A 21450-nucleotide genomic window follows, 5' to 3' on the forward strand; every position below is an offset into this window, starting at 1 on the left:
TTAAATGTCATTTTCCCTCGCGCTACGCGCTTGCATTAATGTAATTTGCCAAGTACCTTATTGTTTTCGTTTATTCCACATAGTTTAAAAAAATATTCCTATTCTGATTGTCAAAACGTATCAAGTTGCGCTGCGCGCTCGCATTTTGATTGATAAGTTCTGTATACCTCTATAACTCTATATAACAAACTACTTAAAACCCCCTTTTCATGACAGTTTATCAAACATTTCGGCTCGCGATTTGCGCTTGAAATAATTTTGTTAAAAATATATCAACCCAGGCATCATTATTATTAATAACTGCTACAGTTATAAGTGGTCTATAACTTGACGACAAACGTGACCTTCATCTTTCAATGTATAGCTTTGTTATTTTTATTAATATAGCATTCTTCTACTTTTGTAAAATATAATTATGGAGTAATCATTGAAATTGGGTAATAGATAAATATAGCGAATCGTTTTGGAATCAAATCATATCCGCTTAATGCAAATTCGATATATATCCCATGCATCATATTATGGATAACCGCTACAGTTATAAGTGGTCTATAACTTGACGACAAACGTGACCTTCATCTGTCAAAGTATAGCTTTGTTCTTTTTCTTAATAGCATGCATTCTTCTACTTTTTGTAAGATATAATTATGGAGTAATCATTGAAATTATATAGCGAATCGTTTTGGAATCAAATCATATCCGCTTAATGGAAATTCGATACTCTTATCCGTCTCTCTCCCCCTCTCTCCCTCTTGCTTTTTATCTTTCTCTCCCTCTCCCTCTGCCTTTCTTTGTCTCTCCCTCTCTACATTTATATCTGTGACATCAAAGGCCACGTGACTGCGCTGTTCATTTGTTTTTATACAAAGCTAGTTTTGATTGGTCAATGACTTGTTACTAGACGGATATGGGCGGACCTACGATCTTTAAACAAACATACAAAATAAAAGATCACGGTCATACCTAAATCAAGTGTTTATAATAAAATCACATTGAGAAATTTTTCATTTAGATAGAACCGCTGGCAGACTGCGAGTTACAATTCAGGTCCATCTCTACCATCTTTTTGTCATCCGAGTTAGTGACATCTAACAAAAGACCAAGGTAATCAATTAGATTTCTTTCTACTCTTTTTATCAGACGTGTGACGCCTTATATGTCCACTTTTTATTCCATTTTATTTTTACCTATGTTCTTTATTGTCAGTTCTTTTGTTCTTTATAGTCAACTTATATGAGAAATAATGTTGAAACTATAAATGCCTAACCAAGCGTTTTTTAAAAAGCCACCACTCCTCTGCGCTTTTTAGGTTTAGGTTTACAATGATATTTTTTCTTCAAAATGAATTGAAGACAGGTAAACTTATTTCATATCAACAATTTTATGTTCACATTATAATCATTATGAAAATTTAGTTTCGCGTAAGAATATTGCAATAACTGGGAATAAAAAACATGATTTTTCTCGGAATGGTCCAAAGTGGACCTAACCCTTTTTGCAACCAAGCTCTTCATTTTTTTTCTTGGTTGTCATTTTTTTAGAGGGGGGGGGGGGCAGCCCCCCACCCCCGACTGTAAGGAAGCGCTAGAAAACAGAAAAAAGAAACCGAAATTAGTAATTGAAAACGGGAACGAACAAAGGTTGAGAAAATTCGCGTGATCGAGAAAAGTGATGTCAGGCCTATTTTAGTTCAATCACGTGCTTGAAGATAATTTCATGAAAAATAAATCCATATCTTTGTAACTGTCACATCACATGTATCGGTTATTGTGAAATCCAAACAATCTTGTTAAATCAAAACAGTTGTTTCCCAAAGCTTTGATGTATGCCTATAGTAACGTGAAGATAAATTTATATATACTGCATGTATACCCTTAGCGAAAAGAACACATTGGTCGCTTTAGACATATATTATTACGAAGGAAATCATGACGTCACCGACGCACTATTATTATTATTACTTTTGTTTATTATCATCAAAACTCATAATACAAAGATAACTTTGGGAGATCGTGCTTTTGCCTCTGCAACCCCAAAATTATGGAATGATTTGCCCTATGTAATAAAATCCTGTCCATCAGTAGAAACGTTAAAACTTAAACTAAAAAACCTATATCTGTTCAATTAATTTCCATACATTTCTTTTTCCCCTTTTCTAAATCTGTTCTCAAGCATTTAATTAGCTGCAGCGCAGCAGAATATATGCACATATAGTAACTGCGCTATATAAATCAGTATATTATTATCATGATTTCCTAAAGTATTAAAATGATTCGAATAAGAAATTCCTTATTATTAAATCTGTTAAAACTGGAAATATACCTATTGTATTATTCATACTATCAAATACAAATGAGATATTGTATGTGAGACACCGTCGTCGACTCTTTCATTAAAAACACACGTGTTGTGCATAAAACTTAAACAAAAAATAAATGTAACAAATTTATAATTTCCCACCACAATGTAATAAAATTATAAGCGTTATGCTCGTTCGATACTAACATTAATATTTCCTTTTCTGGTCAAGACAACTTTTTGTTGGGGCAGACTTTCCCTTCAAAGTTAAACAACGTAATGCACTGCGTGCATTAAAAGATTTTCATGTTATAAGTGCGTCCCAGAAAAAACGAAACCGAGATTTAGCGATCATTATTTGATCATAAATAAAATAGACAAATGACCTACCAACTTAAAGCTTATAATCTCTTCTTTCATCTGATATTACTTAGATTATTTCTCATTCACGCATGAGTGAGCAAATGCAATTTGAAGAAAACTCATTTCGAAGGGCGTATCTGGGTTTCAAAAAGAAAACCACATTTATGAAAAGTTCAATATCTCCTCTTTAATTTGATACCTAAATTACACAAAATGGTCACGAAATAACAAAGTTCTGGTCATTTGAAATAAGGCTTGAATTTCAATAATTTCATAAAATGAAGAGGTTCTCCAGGCTGGCTTTTAAACTCTCCCGACACTCTGTTTTGTTGACGATCAGCCATGCATTAAATCTTTTGTTCACCATGCGAAAGCTTCTGTGGGAAACCGGTGAAACCACGTTTATCTCATGAAATTATGGAAATACAAGCCTTATTTCAAATGACCAGAACTTTTTTATTTCTTGACCATTTTCTGTAATTTTGGTACCAAATTAAAGAGCAGATATTGGACTTTTCAGAAATGTGGTTTTCTTTTTGAAACTCAGATACCCCCCGCCAAATGAGTTTTTGGTATCCTTTCTTCAAATTGTTTTTGCTCACTCATGCGTGAATAAGAAATAACCTAAGTAATATCAGATGAAAGAGGAGATTCTAAGCTTTAAGTTGGTAGGTCATTTGTCTATTCTATTTATGATTAATAAATGATCTCTAAATCTCGGTTTCGTTTATTCTGGGACGCACTGTATAGTCAAAGAGAAATGAAGAACAAATACAGGCATGTATGTCAATCTATTTATATGGATTAAAACAACGTTCAAAACAACGTAACAATAAAAACTTGACATTAAGAACTTAAGATAATGCACCGCGTGCCCACTCAAATGGTTTCATTTTATTTTGTAAAGCAAAAATACTGTGAAAGTTTCAACATAATTTTATGCCAACACAAACCAATGGAAAAATATGTAAATGCGTGCCAATCTAAGTCAAATACTCTTGATATAAAAAAAATCATTGGATAAATGAAAAACAAATACAGGCATGTATGCCAATCTAAATCAAAACAACGTTGAAAAACAGTGTAACAGTAACAAACTTGATGTCAAGCACTTGAGATTTAGATGTTTCAAGTGGTTGAATCCACTGTAGACCTTCACCAGAAGGGACGGGAAACTGCACGGGGGAGAGCGGAGTAGCACAATTCCGCCCAAAACCCTTTCCCCGTTTCATGTACAATATTCGTAAAAATATACCATCTTATTATGATTTTTTTTTCAAAATTACTATGCTACGAAGATCCTCCCATTGGTAATTTAACATAGATATGTGATGTCACATAATAACCGCCCCTTTATACAGTACACCTTTGTACAATTCACTATACCCCGAAATGCATTTGTAATGATAGTATACAAACTCTTTGTCAGTGATGTACTTAATGGAACTTTCATTTCATTTTCTGTTTAATTTCAATTAAAATGTAGGGTAGAGTAGGCCTTATTTCAATTCTAACGAAGAACATTAATGGTTTCCGATAACAAAGAGAGAGAGACAAAAGAAAGCAAAAACTCCTTGGCCCGTATTCTGATAGCAGGTTTTACTTAAACTCAGGTTTGAAGTTATGGTTTAAGTATGGAAGTCAAAAGTATCAAAAACTTTATTAAGTTGCATGTTTCTTATGTTTACTGTTCTCTTTCCTGATTCATCGACGGTGAAGACAATCAGCAATTTATACTTCGTAGACATTGATTTGAGAGCCAAATGAGCTGGAGTTACGGACCACTCGTGGACATGGTGGAAAGAACATTCGATCAAGTTTTTTTTAAATAACAATGGAAGTAAAATATGTACAGCTCCCATATACATTATGCATAAACACTGAATAATTCAACACCAACCTGGTATCAGTCCACACGAGAGAGGTGTTGAAACGACATCGGTCTGGTGTTAGGCTAACACCAATTTGGCATTATAAAGTAACACGAATTAGTGTTGAACCAATATCAGTTTGAGTTTTATACTGGTGTTGTTTCAACGCTCCTCTGGTGTGACCGATACAGACACCAAACTGGCGTTAAATTAACACCGGTGTTTTTGCTGCATATGTACATGTATGTATATACAGTGTATATACATACATATATATATATATAGAGAGAGAGAGAGAGAGAGGAAAAATGACTACGAAGTGGTCGTTGCTCCTTGCTTCTCCATTTAATCAAATGTGTTGATAAGCAAGAAGCAAGGAGAATTTTTTCCTCTATATTGACCCTCACCACTATGAATGACCGCCAGTGTTACGAGGCTTTTGGAAAATTTCTTCCGCTATATATATATATATATATATATATATATATATATATATATATATATATATATATATATATATATGTGAGGGTGTGTGTGTGTGTTCGAATCCCACCATGGCCTAGCGTCCTTTGGCAAGGCGTTAATCCACACTTTGCCACTCTCCACCCAGGTGTTAAATGGGTACCCGGTAGGAAGTGAAAGCCTATATGTAGTATGCCTAGCAATTGAGTCTTGGAACTCTTGTTGGAATGCTCCCCAGGGAGTGGAGAAGGTGCATACATTGTATGCGGGCATGCAAGAATCCGATGACCGGGGTAATAATACGTCTGTAAAGCGCTTAGAGACGTCGTTCCGATGTATTAAGCGCTATATAAATGCGGAATATTGTTATTATTATATATAGTAATCTCAACATTGAAATGCTCATAACTTTCTTGTTATTCAATAATTTTTTATCAAACTGTCAATGCATTGATTTGTTTGTTTGCTTGTCTGTTGGGGGGGGATTTTTTATATGGATGCCCTTTTTCACAAGAGCTATGTCTAGGATTTCATTTTCCATAAAGTTTAACTTTCAAAATAAAATTAACACAAAAAAATCACAACAGACTGACCTTTTGGGGTAGAGTAATACCTTTCTGGTGTAGCATCTCTTCTTAGAATTCCTCCCATCTCTCAAGGTTTTTTTTTTAAAGGGGAATCCAGCCTTGGCCATAGAATGTTGTGTTGGGAAGGAGAAAAATGAATTAAACAGAATGGTGAAAGTTTGAAAGAAATCGGACAAGCAATAAGAAAGTTATAGCTGCTTTAAAATTGAGATCCCTTATACCATGTAGATATCAAATTGGCAACTGGGTAAGTAAATTATGACAAGGGGCAAGGACAACTTTCCCATAGGCCATGTACTTTATTATCAGGGATTTGTGGTTTTCTCCTAATTACCCATTCCCTTGGGGCAGTAATCTAAATATAACCCAGGTATATTGTTTAATGTCCTCATGAAAGAAAAATACAAATTGAAATAAAACTTTTCGGGAAAATGACATTTTAGCCATAATATGTCTTACATCACTGTGACATCACATAAGCAGCCAATTTGAAGTCTCCATAGGTATAGTGATTACCAATATTTACAACTTTTAAAAATTTATAACTTTCTTGTTATTTATCCAATATTGTTCAAACTTTCACCTATCAACTTGTCTGATTTTTCTTTTTCTTATAAAAACAAGTTTTTATTTGGGTAGGATTCCCCTTTAATAACTTAACACGATACAATGTTATGATCAAATAATTTTTCAAGCTGTAACAATAAATTATTATATTGATTTTAGTGTTACCACATCAATAATGGGCGTTCTTGCGATTACATGGGTATACATAAATTGTGTGGTAATTATTTTTCATGCCGGCATGAATTCTATTCTAGTCTAATATTATTTGTAAGCTCGTCAACACCAAGGTTAATTAATTGAAAAGAATGTTTGGAAAAGGTTAATAGATGAGTAATGATGGCATCCGGGATCTTGAGAAAAACTATAGAAATGTGCCTACGTGTGAGGAAGTAAAGGTCACCGTTTCGTTTTTTTCTAACGAACAATAGCAGAGTTACGCCTAAATGCTCAGCCGCACAATTATACATGAAATACCTTCGAAGGTCAATGCATATGATGCATGAGGGGAAATACGAAATTTCCCCCTTTTCTTTCATTTCGAGTGAGATCTGAAATGATAATGCAAATATTTGGGAATATAATAATAATAATAATAATGGTATATTTACCCAGGGTAGCCACTTCAGTTCCGAAAACTGTTCTCCCAGCGGGCTCTGCTATTAATATTAGTATCATATAGTGTGTTCAAATAGTAGACCATGCGATGCACTTTCAAATGACTAAATTTATAATGGGAGAATATGGGTTTCACATTGTATTTCAAAGTTATGAGAATGATCTGTAACCTGTAATCATTTACAATTCACAGTGGCGCAATGAGGCTTGAAATCACCCGGAGGGGAGGGGAGGGGGGTACTCCCATTAACGAGTGACCATCGTGACCCCAAAACAAAACACGTGAAAAGCGATGTCTTTTCGAGATAGGGTACGTTACGTACGTAACGTGATAGGGGTGTTTATGGTCCGATTTGAGCGAGGTGTGTGGGGTGTTACTAAACCCAATGAAAGTAAAGGTAATTAAGCCGACGTCCGTGGCATAAAAATTAAGATATTACATGTTTAGGGGGTCAGTTCAAAGAATACTTGCCAAGGGTTTCACAAGCCGATTCATGTTTCAGAACATGGGAAATACTTGTTTAGGGCGCTTTTCGAAACCACGTGGTCTCGCATGGTATCCACTCGTCAATGGAAGTTGGGAAAAGGGTTCAAATGAGGGAATTTGGGGATGGCTAAAAATATAGGTCTTTTACTTGGCAGCCCAAGCGGGGATAAAGCCTTGTCAATTTTTTTCTCGGAAAAATAATGTGCCCCCCCCCCCCACTCTTTGGAAAATCCTGGATCCACCGCTGTCCCACGCATCCGGTATTAATGAAGACCAAAAGTATTTAGCATTTTGCATTATGACTGTGCGTTTTGTTGTTTCCTATTAATTTTGCAATTGTATTGTCATGATTGTGTACAGCGGTTTCCCTCAATCCAAGGCTCGTTTTCGGCGAAACAGGAATGCTGCCACCTAATTTCACGGTCATAAGTTCGATATCACCATCAAGTGTTGTAAATATTGAGCTTCGTGTTACAAACCCACTTTGTGCTATTTCCTGCAACCCCAGCCTATGATCTTAGTTCATCTACAACCATTTAATTCAATTCAATTTTCAATTTCAATTCAATTTTATTTATTTCACTTCCATCAAACAAAAACAAATTGTATACAATATATATAAACATAAGTATTTGTATCCATTGCAAAGAAACAAAAATAATAATACATATGTTGTGAATAAAACTTACACGATTTAGACAACACATTGGAGGTTTTAAATAAGTATACTATTTTTCAATAGAAATTAAATTAAGATGGAAATGGAGGGACCCACTAAAAAGCAATGCTTGTACAACGTGGGCCCCTCAAAAATAGATAACAAAACCAATAACAGAGTACAAATACAGACATATGTAATCAAATGAGAAAAATAAATAAATGAGAGAGAAATAATACTCACAAAATAAATACGAAGTTATCAAGTAATATAGTTTGTATAGGACAAAACAACCCGTCCTAAAATATATCCACCCTTCCCCACCCCCCCCCCCCCAAAAAAGAAAAGAGAAAGGGGATTTAGTCTATTAAAGGGAAATGAAACCTTTGGAACAAGTAGGCTTGTGTCGAAAAATCAAAGAATAAGAATAAAGAAAGTTTGAGAAAAATCGGACAAAAAATGAGAAAGTTATGAGCATTTGAATATTGCAAACACTAATGCTCTGGAGATCCTCCCATTGGCAATGCGACAAGGATGTGTGATGTCAGATGATTGTGAACAACTTTTCGTTTGATGGACTATTAATATAGAATACCCCCAAAATGTATCTTTTTGCATTTTCTTATGGTGATACAAACTCTTTATCCATGATGTATTCTTTAAACATATGTATTACATGCATGCCCTCCAGTAGCAAGAACACATGATCTACTCATAGTTGTGATAAAAGAGGCAGTTTAAAAGTGAAATATATAGGCCTACTAAAGTAATGGGGAGAGTTGTTCACAAATGATATCACACATTTTTGTCTCATTGCCAATATGAGAATCTCCATAGCATTAGTGATCGCAATATTCACATGCTCATAACTTTCTCATTATTTGTCCGATTTTTCTCAAACTTTCGTTGATCTGTTTCTTTGATTTTTCTGTTTTCACACAAGCTATCTTGTTCCAAAGGTTTCATTCTCCTTTAATCATTTTGCTTGATTACAGATTCCATTTAACCATTCTCTGTAACCCGTCAGGCATCCCCAAATAAGCCAGTTCGTAGTTCCTTTCTGCGCATGATCAATATATTCTACGCATGATCAGAGGAAGGTCATTGGTACTAAAGTGACATGGTGGTTTAAAATCTAATGAGATAAGCACTAACTTTGGTGTCTTGATTATTCATATATTCCTTTTGAATTGCGGTTTTCATTTACATCCACAAAAACAACAATGCGTCCACGAACGACTGGTATTTCACAGTGTGCCAAGTACATTTGTGCAACATACTATGATGCATTCAAAGTAGGAATGCAACAAATACCTTCATAAATTGTTCATTGGTGTGCTATTCTAGTCACCGGGTCTATTCAATTTCTTCATCCTGCTATGTAAGGCAAGTTTACGTAATATCTTGCTTCAAAATCTGCCTATCATAATGACAGGAATGAAAAGTCATTTGACCAAAATTTCCCATGAAGTAATTACGAACTGGTCTGTTTCCCAATTTTTTATTGGTCAAAACAATTTCGATTGACAAAATGCAAAATACTGTAGTAGAGTTACGTGGACATTAGACCAAAAGACTTAGGGCTCTAGACGAAATGGCAGAAGGCCAATTGAGATGGTCAGTGGTCAGTCAGTCTGAGAATTGGTCCATCTGCAAAAGTAAAAATCAAACAGAAGGGGTTGCGGAACGGTTTAGAAAGTGACGGGAGAGGCCGGGTTCTGCATGGCCATTCAAAAAGAAAGGGAAAAAAATCATAAACATTTTCTTAAGTTTTTATTCACGTTTATTTAGAACGTTGGGCAGCCCCCATCCCCTCTCCTGACTCGTCGGTTCCTGTTTAAACTGTGGACATGGCTAAGTTATTCAGTTTGCCCCAGAAAAAAGAAGAAAAAAAAGGAAACCGAAATTTGGCGATAGCAAAATGTAATTGATATATGACGAATCATTGTAAAACTTCTAGGGCTTGTTACAATCGTCTGCGTTTCGCGGAGTGGGGATTTTCGAGAAAACCGGGGGAGCTTTTCTCATAAAGGGTGGTTTAGGCGAAGGGAGTCAATTAAAGGTCAACTCCAGCCCAAAGAATGTTGATTTGAATAAAAAGAAAAAAATAGAACTAGCATAACGCTGAAGATTTAATCAAATTCGGATGTAAAAAAAGAAAGTTATGACATTTTAAAAATTCGCTTTGTTTTCATGAAAATAGTGATATGCCCAACTCAGTGACATGCAAATGAGACAGACGATATCATGTCCCTCACTCACTATTTCTTTTGTTTTTTGGTGTTTGAATTATATAATATTTAATATTTTACAGATTTGAAAATAAGGACCATATAGTATTAAGCAATGCTAATTCCACATGATACTATATTTTACCCATCACTCCTTCCTCCCATCTGTACGCCACTGCTAATGAACTATCAATATTATATTGTTGTTATTCGCTGATGAATAATTTTCGTCGAAACGACTCATTCGGAAAACTAACAATGCCTCTCGTGAAAAACTCCCCTAATTGTCCAATAAAGATGAGTTAATTTGACTCCCTCCCTCGACCCTCCCTTTCGAGAAAAGCTGCTCGGTTTTCTCGAAAGGGCGCGGCCGCCTCCATCCCCGCTACACGAACATGACGAACGCAGACGATTGTAACAAGTCGGCTTAGAGTCTCCTCTGGTGTAATAAATATGTGATTCTTCATTAAGGCAATTTTTATATGTGAATAAAACGAAATTTGATAACAGGAGTGTGCTACGAGGGAAAAAAAATAATGTGAACTATCTTGTTTTATTATTATTTCTTTTTTTCTCTCCCATCCAGATGTGTCCAATTCTGAGTAGGGGCATATTGGGTAGCAATACTAAATCGACCCTATATTTCTCGCATTAAAGTTGGGGTGGGGTGGGATCGGAGGGGTGTTTACAATGTTTTTATAGGTAGCCATTATTACACACATAAATTATGGTTCTCTTTCTTTTGATTTTTACAGGAGCTTCCGATCTAGCAACCATGAGGGCGCTTTTTATTCTCATGTCGACCGCTTTGGCGGTTTCTATGGTAGCTAGTCAGCCTCCTTCGTACACTCCTTGGCCGGTGATGCCCCCTGGTGATCCGCTTGAGCCATTCCAAAACCCAGGAGAGATCGTTCCCAACACTGGTCTAACGATCCCGTATCTGATCAACGCTGCTGGGGGCATCTGGCAACAGGGTCGTGCCATTGACTCCGCGGCTTATTTTTGCAGTGATGTCCTACCTTTCATCGCTTCGGTAGTACCGGAAGTAGATGACTCAAGTCTTATTTGGGGTCCACTATGCGATGATGTGAGGGAAGCGTCGAGCGACCTTGATAACTTCGACGCAACGGGCTGGTGTAATGGAATAATCGATATGTTCTTTGATCCCACAAACCTGGTATATGGTGGAAGGGTTCGAAGGCAATCTTCCTCAATGGGGTACCCTGAATCCATGGAACTTCCTTTTAATATCGTTGAAATCCTAGTCAATATAACCAGGGATCTCTATGGAATAGATATCAACGTGATCATCGAGGATGTATCCATGATCAGAACCATCTGCACCGCCAACATCAAGGATCACTTCCTGCGGCCGTCCCTTGAGGACGTCATAACTACTTTCGGCTCTGAGCTTATGGCTGTTCTTCTACCTCATGCACGTCCGATCTGTGAAGACTTTGACGGCTTCCTTCAGAGCTTAATGGTCAACTCATCTTCTGAGAAAACTATCGCCCAAGATATCCGTGACCTAGCAGCCCAAGCGGTCGGCTTCAGCAATGGAGATGCCCTTTGTGAGAACATCCTTTCAACACTCGAAGGTAAAAAACTGAAAATAGCGCTTGGCATCCCCTTTATCAATGTTTGGCTCCCCTTTTTTGTGTGGATTAGTCGGAGTAGTTTCTGCATCTAAATTCTGCTAGAAATTTAATCGCTTATAGGTCATGCAGAAGCAGGCGCATATTAAATCTAAGTAGACATTTATGACAATCACTTTATTAATTTTCTGATTTCATATCATCAAAATAACATTATGATTTGCAAATCTTTTTTGTAAATATAATGTCCATATTTTTTTTTCAGGTCGAAATATAAAAGATTTCAGCTCGTGCGCCACACTCGCATTAACAGTTCAATTAGACACCAATCCCTATTTTTGCCAGGTCGATATCAAAACATTTTACTCGCTCTTTTCGCTCACATCACTGTTGATAATTCAGATAGCATCTCGATCATTCATTTGGTACAAAAAAAGTGCTTACAAGGTCAAGCTTTTAGGTCAAAGTATTCATGTTTTCAGGTCGCGCTTCTGGCTCGCATTATTTGGTTTCATGAGGTATGTTACTTCTTGAGTGACTGCAAAGGTTCATTTTCTGTTCTCAGATCAGTATATAACAAAATTGAGCTCGTGCTTCGCGCTAGGAGTATTTGGTTGGTGAGATATTTCAGCTCTCACTTCACTCGCATTAATTGGTTAGGCCTATTAGATACGCATCTTGATCATCATAAGATGCTGTGATCGTTCACTTTTAAGGTCTGAATACATAAATGTAATATCTAAAGGTTCGAGCTTCCCCTCGGGTTACTTATTTGAGCTGCCGATCGGGGACATATAGATTTCTGGTCCCCCCTCTCATATTGATGAAAGCTGAATCCTTCCTGGGGAGTAAATGAACCGAACCGATCACACACTAGCAGGGTTACCCCTCAAAGAAATTCTGGTTACCGGCCTGGGATATCAATACATAGGGTTAAAGCCTTTAACTGGAAAATAATGACACACAATGGTAAATGGGCTGAATCGCGTTCAGACAAAATAATTAAGGACGACCTGCCGGAGACGAGCCGGAATTTTCGGGCTAGGACAAAAAGGAATGTATATTTCCGGTGCTACATGACAAATGCCCCCTCTACTTTGTGAACTTGGTGGGATTTACGACTGATATATTCCTGTAAGCAAACAGCCAAAGTTTTACGTAACGGCTTTCCGGCATGTCCGAGGGATCTGGCAGTAATTTAATTTACTACGGGCACTACAGCGCCTAAATGCGAATCGACCCCGGGTCACCAGAATCCGAAGTTCGGATATCACGCCTCCTTTGAATTCCTGTTTTCTCTCTAACCTGCTTTCTTGATTATTCGTTATCTTCCCTTCTTGCGTGTGTAGATGGAAGCATCCAGGCCAGACGCTCATTCTCAGAAGCTCGGTTTTCTAGCGTTTTCAGAATTCCAGAAAGTGCAGGTCGATGCTCTGTGCTGCTCAATGGTCTCATTGATGACGTCATCGAACCGATTGTCCAATTAGGATACCCTAGTGGTATGATGTTTTCAATAACGGATGAGATGATTTACATGTACACTGGATTTCCGGGACCGGACCCTGTGGATAGAATGTGTCGAGTCGTGGAAATTGCTTTCACTAGTGAGTTATGAATAAGTAGGCCTATAGCTTCATTCTCATCATTCAATATTTCCTATAGTATTTCATAATTCATTTAATCTCTGTACTTCTGTTCTGTCATTTCTTACCAAGTGTAGGTAATCAAAGATAATAACCCCCTTCGGCCACAGCCGACAGCATACTTTTGTATATATACATATATATATATATATATATATATATATATATATATATATATATATATATATATATATGTATATATGTATATATATTCATATATATAAACTGGAAATATACAGTTTGATCTAATATTTGTTTTTTGTTGCTTGACAAAAATATTTCTTAGGCGGGAAGCTTGATGTTATATTACTGTAACATAATTAGTAATCATTATGGGGAAAACTGATTACTTGTAAAAAGAATGTTATCTTAAAACAATAAATCATTTTAATGAATACCAAAGGAGCATACACAATTAATCACAATAAAAATCAGTTTGTCTTAGAAACTAAAAACAAAACAAACCCATTTTATTTATGTTTGACGAAATGCCTGCAAATATAGGATTTGAAGAAAATATAGATTTTCAAAGAATTTCGCCCCCACTTCAAATTTAATTCAATAATTGCTAACAGGAAATAAAAAACATCGCTGAAGGTTTTATTAATTTCCTTTAATAAAAAAGGAAATAACTAAGAATATGAATCTCCTTTTTTATCATAGCGCTGGTGGATCTTCCTGATTCAGTACCAATTCAGCTCATCCCAGAGACAAATCTTAGTGTGGAGTTCTTCATCAATGCGGCAGGGGGTCTGTGGCTTCGTGAACGAACGATTGATTCCTTTGATTTCGGTTGCAGAGAGATCCTCCCCGATCTTCTCAGGCTGGCGCCACTTTTGACCAACTATTCTGCCTACTACGAGCCAATCTGCAGCGAGATTCGCGAGGCTGCAAATGACCTCGATGCGTTTGACGCAGAGGGGTCATGCAACGATTTGAAAGCCACCTTCATGAACCTGATTAACCAGGACGCCGGCAGAAGGAGGCGAAGGCAGGCGGAGGATCCTACGGCTCCGAGCTTCGACATCATCGAAATCCTGGAGGATATCCTCAGAGACGTCTACAACATTGATATCTCGGACGAGTCCACCATATGTCCGAATATCGGCCAGTTCCTTGGTCCAGCCTTGCCCGACTTGGTCACGAGATTCGTCGGAGAGCTGACCAACCCCTTACTTCCCGCGTCAAACTACTACGTGTGCTCAGACTGGACTGAATATCTTCCAAGTGTTGGGATCTACACCAATTCATCCTATTACCCTATCATCTTGGCAGCAGCAGATATAGGATCCCGAATGCTCGGATATGAAAATAGGAATGACATCTGCACGGCTATCCAGGAAGGTCTCACAAATGGAGGTAAGTCAGACAGGAGCAGTGTCATCTAATGACAATTTCCTCCTCTTTCACTGGCCATGTTTGCTTGTCAATATTCAGAAGAAATCTTCCTGTCCCATTTTTGCGACCCATGTAGCACCGTGTAGGCCTATTGCAAAAGCATCGTAGCGTAACGACTCAGAATGATTCTTACCAAGTAGCCATACGGTCGCTTGTTTGAATTCCACCTCGTCCTACCGTCCTCTGACAAGGTGCCACTTTCCACTAAGATGTTCAAGGGTAACGAGAAGGGCAACGGGTTTTGGATCCTGAGTCTTGTTGAAGTGCTCCCCAGTGGTTGATCCGACCGTGATCCTATGAACTAGATAATAGGGGGTTTTCGTATCGCGACGCAGTATGCTTTCAACACAGAAAATGTTTTGTCAAGTGCCCTTCTTTCACCCCCCCCCCCCGTAGGGCGTTTTATTCTATAAAGTTTCAGTTTAAATTTGCTTTCATAGTCATCATCTAGTGAGTGATTAACAGTACACTCTAAATTCCAGGGATTTGAAATAAATCCAGATCGGCTGTCAATAGTGACCATCCAAATTTCGAATTTATTTTAAATCTATAAGGATTAACTTTCAAATCTCAAACGATTTTATTTCAAAATCTCTTAGATTTGTATTTAAATCAACAATGTTTAAATCTAAATCTAATGTTTGACTGGTCACTATTCGCAGCCGATCTGGATTAATTTTAAATCCTTGGAATTTAGAGTGTAATGAAAATAAGTGATAGCATACAATCTTATCATGAAATGGGTCATTATCAGTACAAATAAAGCATGAACAAAATCATAATTACAATTTATGTAGATAACCAGAGATAAGGTGCGCTTCTTGACAATGAGCATCCAAGGGTCTTTGTCGAAGCAGGCGGATCAAAACAGCACTTGCGTCCTAGTCTTTGGACAAAAAACATTTATCGTGTTTATTGTAGCTCAAAATTTTATTTTGCATGATCAACTTTTCTTGTGGCGTCGCGATGCTAGACCCGTATTTCGCCTATTTGATCTCAAACCTTGCGCAAGACTTGCGAAAATAAACTGTTGAATTTTTGCGCCCCTATCTTTTTGCGTTTCGGAAATATCGCGAAAACCGTTGACGGGGGTCACCATGCTCTCCCATTCGTTTTAGGGTTCAAATTGTTTTACATTCTCTCACGTGTGTACTTTTTACGCACAGATGAAGCTGGGAAGCGTTTCGGGAGGAATGCCTTTGAGAGTGCCATTGACATCTTCACTGACGTTGACAGGTGTATTAGGATCGGGACGGACGCAGTTGATGACGTCGTTGAACCCGTCGTTCGAGTCCTGCTTGATCATGATGAATTTGAAGTCACAAGATACATGATGGCCCGCTACACGGGATACAGCACCGTGCAGGAAATCTGTATCGCACTGGAAACAGCTTTCACTGGTAAGTATCCCCTTCAATTAAAGGTCGTTCCCATCAACCAGTTGTTCCCAACGAAACAAAAATCAAACAAACATACACTATCAAGTTCATCGAAATAAGCATTTAGAAATTTCGCTTTCAATTGAATCCAAAATACTCTAATCGCGCCAATTCTGGATGGGGGGGGGGCATTATCATTGCATACAATTACTTGTCTACATTTAGAACTCTATTTAAAAAAAACAAGTGCACACCTAGTTCCCAATAACATTTCCATTTATTTGAAAGCAGGATAAAAGAACATTGTAGATTAATTCCCTTGCTCACGGGCATAGGTGCCGCGGCCGGCGGATCGAACCCCGGACTTTCCATGTATAGCCAGGCGCCTTTGGACCACTCGGCCACGGCACCTCCACCTCTATATTAATCAAACTCGATTCTAGCCGATATTGAGGGAAATTCAAATAACTAGTTTAGCATCTAATTTGAATGAGTTTCTTTGATTGCTCAGTGTTACCTCCGAGTCCCAAAATATTTATAGGCCCTATGCATTTTTTTTCGCAACAACCTGTGGCCAATCTTAATACGAGTAAAATATTCATCTCTACCAGTTCAAGAGCTAAATTGGTATCAATTCTCTCTTTGCCATAACGCAGAATTATTCAACAGTACTTTGACGGTGACGATTACCGTTGAAACACTAAATGGAGAAGAACTTCAGTTCACGGACGACCTAAACAACAGGAACTCGGCTGCCTTCAAGAGACTTGAAACAGCCTTCTGCGGAGGGGTATGATATTTCATTTTCTTTTCGTCATTCATCAATTTAATTCAATAGTTATTTATTCTTGCAAAACAGTGACGTAATCAGGTAAGATTTTTGAGGGCGTCATACATGACATGCAGGGCTACATTTTTCTTGAAATGTGAGCAATTAAAATGAGCGAGCAAACATTTTGATCTTTCAAAGGCAACATCTGATTTTAAACTCGATTCTAGCCGATGGATTGAAAATGTTACATTTACCTTCTGTAATTTCTGGCTTGAAAATTGCGTGGGTTAAACGTTATATGAGCACAGAAAATAAAGGAAAATGGAAATGTTTTTTCGAACACAACTTGGTCACCTTTGGAGGAGAATTGTTTTGGACATGTAATTTAAAATACGATGATCCCAAAATATTACAAATAAAAAATCAATTCATTCGAGAAATCTTAATTACTTGGAGTCGTTTAACATTCTCTCCTAATTTATCTGATTTGAATATAAAGAATCAAGTGTTATGGAATAACTCATTGATCAAAGTAGATGGGAAAGTTATATATAAACAACTTTGGCTTAAAAATGGGATCATCAGTATTAAACATTTAATGGATGAACAAAACAATTTTCTCTCACATACAACTTTTTTACAAAAATACAAAATTAATTGTAATTTTCTTGAATATCATTCATTGATTTCTGCAATACCCAATGAATGGAAACATTTTAGTCAACATCTTGTCGAGAGTAAAACAACTCAAGAAGATTTGTTGTATAATTTAAATAATGTTTTTAAGGTATGCAAGTTTATCCATAGAATTTCTGTTGATAAAATCTTAAAGTCCCCCACTTCGCAATCAAAATGGGCATCCATTTTAAATGAACCGGTTAATAATTGGAACAGATTGTATATGATTCCCTTTAAATGCTGTCTTTCTACAAAACTCCGCTACTTCCAATATAAACTTTTCAATCGGATAATGGGGGTGAACAAACATCTTTACGATATTGGCTTGTCTGAATCTAATTTATGTACATTTTGTTCTTCCTCTGTTGAAAGTATTTCACATCTGTTTTGGGACTGCCCTGTAACTCAACAATTTATTCAAAACTTCCAAACCTCTTATTTGAACAATAACGTGGATTTGAATAAGAATTTATTTTTGTTTGGTTGCCCAGACGCTCAATACTCTACTGTAAACCGTTATATTCTTTATGCTAAATATTTCATTTTTTCCACACGTTGTAAGGGTAATCGGTTGTGTTTTAGCTCTTTTAAGAGTGTATTGAAACGCTATTGTGAAATTGAAAGGGTTCTCAGTCAAAAACATCATAATTTTGTCATATCATTAGATAATAGCACGCATGTACAGTTGTTGTAAACATGTTCGCTTCATGATTCTTTTGTAAATTGAATTGCTTTCGTGTTTGATTTCTGAATAAAATCTTTCTATGAAAGAAAAAAAAACATCTGATTTTTATGATAGATCCTGACTTAATATTAAGAAATTTACATCATATTTTTTCCTCTTCCATTCCTGTTCTTTCTTTTTGTCATTTTGTAATCATTGTCATGGAAATTTATACGCGGCCCCACCCCCCCCCCCCCCACTGCTTCGATCTGTACTCCTGTGTGCAAAATATGAATTAGACTTCCTACCAGGGGTTTGTTTCATAAAACTTGTTATGATAACTATGATAACAAATTTACGTTAAAGTTAGAAGCTACAGAAATCCTCCAATCTTATTGGCTGATAATGTACTTTTTTTATTTGTTATCGTAGCAAGTCTTTGTAAAACGGAATACTGATTAACCCTTTGAAACAATCGATGGGTCGTTGATCTATCAAGTTCGTTTTTTTTTAATCCGGTACACTGTTAAAAAAAACCCCTGAATTTACAGAAAAAAGAAGATTTTGCAGAAAGCAATAACAGAATCATTCTTTAAATTCATGAAATAGGAATTTTTCCTCAATTTAACAGAACGGGTCTGTTAAAAAAAAAAGAAAATTGCGTTTTCTTTTTAAGGGAATGTGTAAGGTTCCATACACCAAATACCAATTTCCTGTGAGATCACGCACTCTGGTAAGATTACGGGTGTTCTCGAGACTCTGCTGCAGGAACTTCTTTATTTTAAGGATAAATTTTCTAAAAGTGTATGTGGCATCCATTTTCAACAGGTTGTGAATCTCATTGAGAACGAGTCGGGTGCTCGTCGAGTGGAATGTACAGTGACGTCGTTCAGCCCTGGAAGCGTTGTTGCTGAGTTAGACGTAATGGTCTATGCTACAACCCAAACCGACGCTGATGGCATCGCGGAAAGTGTGAGCGAGCTGTCTGCTGACGTTCTTTCGTTCGACGGAGATTCTCTGGGCGTTTCAGAGATCACATCCATGGTGACTGGTAAGATAATACATGATCATACTCTTGGCAACCCAGCTGCATTCAATTTCTATCAGAGATCGCATCCATGATAGTAAAATAGTAAATGCATGGTCTAGGCTGGAGATATTTATATCTCAATAAATATTATAAAATTCACAAGACAAAATGCTGAAAATTTGATCAAAATCGGATAACAAATAACAATAACGAAGTTATTGAATTTTAAAGATTTGCATTATTCCGGTAAAACAGTTCTAGGCATGTCTTCATGAATATTCATTAGGTGGGCTGATGATGTCATATTCCCACTTGTTCTTTTGTATTTTATCAAATGAAATTAGGTTTATTCAAAAAATTTCTACCAAGAACTAAAACAATTGGATTGATAACTATTTAAGTGCATTAGTTATTTATTGCCGCAACTTATTTCATCATAATAGCATTTTGCTCTGTGAATTTTAGATATATATATTTTCAGCCCGGACCATCCCTTTAGAACATCTATTTTAGATTAGGTAAAACGTCAAGAAATTACGAAGAGAAATTAGATTTGTTCCTTTGGACTTGCTGTTATTGAAACGGGAGATCAGTTTCACGACCGATCCGGGACGCTTCTTCAACTCGTGTGAATTAACTGGCTGGAAATCGTCGCTGCCGCTTAATTGGCGCCGACGCACAATAAAATGTTATTGCCTTTGAGACGTCGAGGGTCAATAATGTTACCTTAACTTGAGTATCATTAAAAATTCCTATCACAAAAAATTGTTTAGGAAATGGGTGGGTGTGTGTGTGTTTACGTAGGTATATGTATAACATTTTACTGGGTCTTTCTCATACATTTATTTCTTCTAACAAACTTTTTTCTGCATCTCTTGGCTCTTTTCCCTCTGTCCCACGCACTCTCTCTCTCTCTTTGTATGTTTCCTACATTCTAGGAGGTGCTGGAAAGATTCGAAGTCCGTCCATAGGAGCAATCGTATTCTTTGCCTTGGGTGTGGTTACAGCGGGACTATAGTAGATCTGCCTTCATCGGCGATGACGTCATTTCATGTGAACGGATAAAAAATATGACAGAAGAATCGCCGTCGATTCCAACGCATGGACGCGCAAATCAATTTGAAGTTCTATTGCTAAAGGGGAGTGAACTATGTGTGGTCTTTCATTGACTGTGTGTTATAAAGACATAGTCCTAAAATATACTTTATCAGATATCTAATAATACCACAGAGAATAAATTTACCTATGATTGTATTTGTTTTGAAACACTAAAATATTTTGAGAGGAAAAGTAATTGTTTTGTTGCTTGGTAACATAATTGTTGCGGTATAAATGTATTGAGTAGTTAATTAGCATGTTATCATTCACGTAGGTCTATATTACTAGACTACACTAGTCAGGAACTTGGCTAGGTGTGAGTAGTTGAGGACTCGAGATGGCGCTATTGGTTCGTATCTGCTTTAAGTTGCTGAAATGCATTAAGTATACAAACTCTTTTATGAATGTACACTGATAGAGCAAAGAGGTAATACAAATAAAATGATAGTTCACGATTGAAGTAATAACAAGTGAAAACTTGAAAATCTAAGTGTTAAAACATCGTAATAAACTTGGTAGACAAACTTTGTATTGACATTAAACAGAAACAGTTCTGTGAATAAATTAGTAGTAATGACAAGTGAAAAGTTGAAAATTAAAGATACATACATCTTTATTATTCATATTTAGTGATAGTAGTAAGGGTTAATGATATTGTTTGTATTAAGGTTACACAGAAAAAACATATTTAGAATGGAATGTTAGTTCTAATGCGCAAAGATAAACGGTGATAACAAGTGAAAACTTGAAAATTAAGGACACACGCACTCAATATTTAGTATTTTTAGTACTAAGATTTAATGAAACTATATAAAGAATGTACACAGAGAAAGTTGGTAGTTATACGACTGTCATGGGAGATGTATTAATGGGCGATTCCATAAAATAATCAACCTTTTTGTACGTCCAAACCCAATTTTCTAAGGTTTTAGTTCACTTGACCAAGTCATGGTCATTTGAGAGCATTACAGACTGTCAAAAGAACAAGAAACCAGAGACAGAAAATGTCATGAAGGTCCAACATATATATGGGGTCGGACGTAGATATTTTATG

At 36.7% G+C, this 21450-nt stretch overlaps 1 protein-coding gene across 1 annotated transcript; it reads left to right on the plus strand.

The window, feature by feature from the left end:
* The first annotated feature begins 943 nt into the window (after positions 1-943).
* Positions 944-20622, plus strand: LOC121405951. Its single transcript, XM_041596944.1, has 8 exons — positions 944-1104; positions 10895-11737; positions 13084-13338; positions 14041-14736; positions 15942-16175; positions 16811-16944; positions 19097-19319; positions 20237-20622. The coding sequence occupies exons 2-8, from the start codon at positions 10915-10917 to the stop codon at positions 20314-20316; spliced, it is 2445 nt and encodes an 814-aa protein (XP_041452878.1). The 5' UTR covers positions 944-1104; positions 10895-10914; the 3' UTR covers positions 20317-20622.
* Positions 20623-21450: the final 828 nt, after the last annotated feature.

This window comes from Lytechinus variegatus, chromosome 19 (assembly GCF_018143015.1).
Source record: "Lytechinus variegatus isolate NC3 chromosome 19, Lvar_3.0, whole genome shotgun sequence".
Lineage (NCBI taxonomy): Eukaryota > Metazoa > Echinodermata > Echinoidea > Temnopleuroida > Toxopneustidae > Lytechinus > Lytechinus variegatus.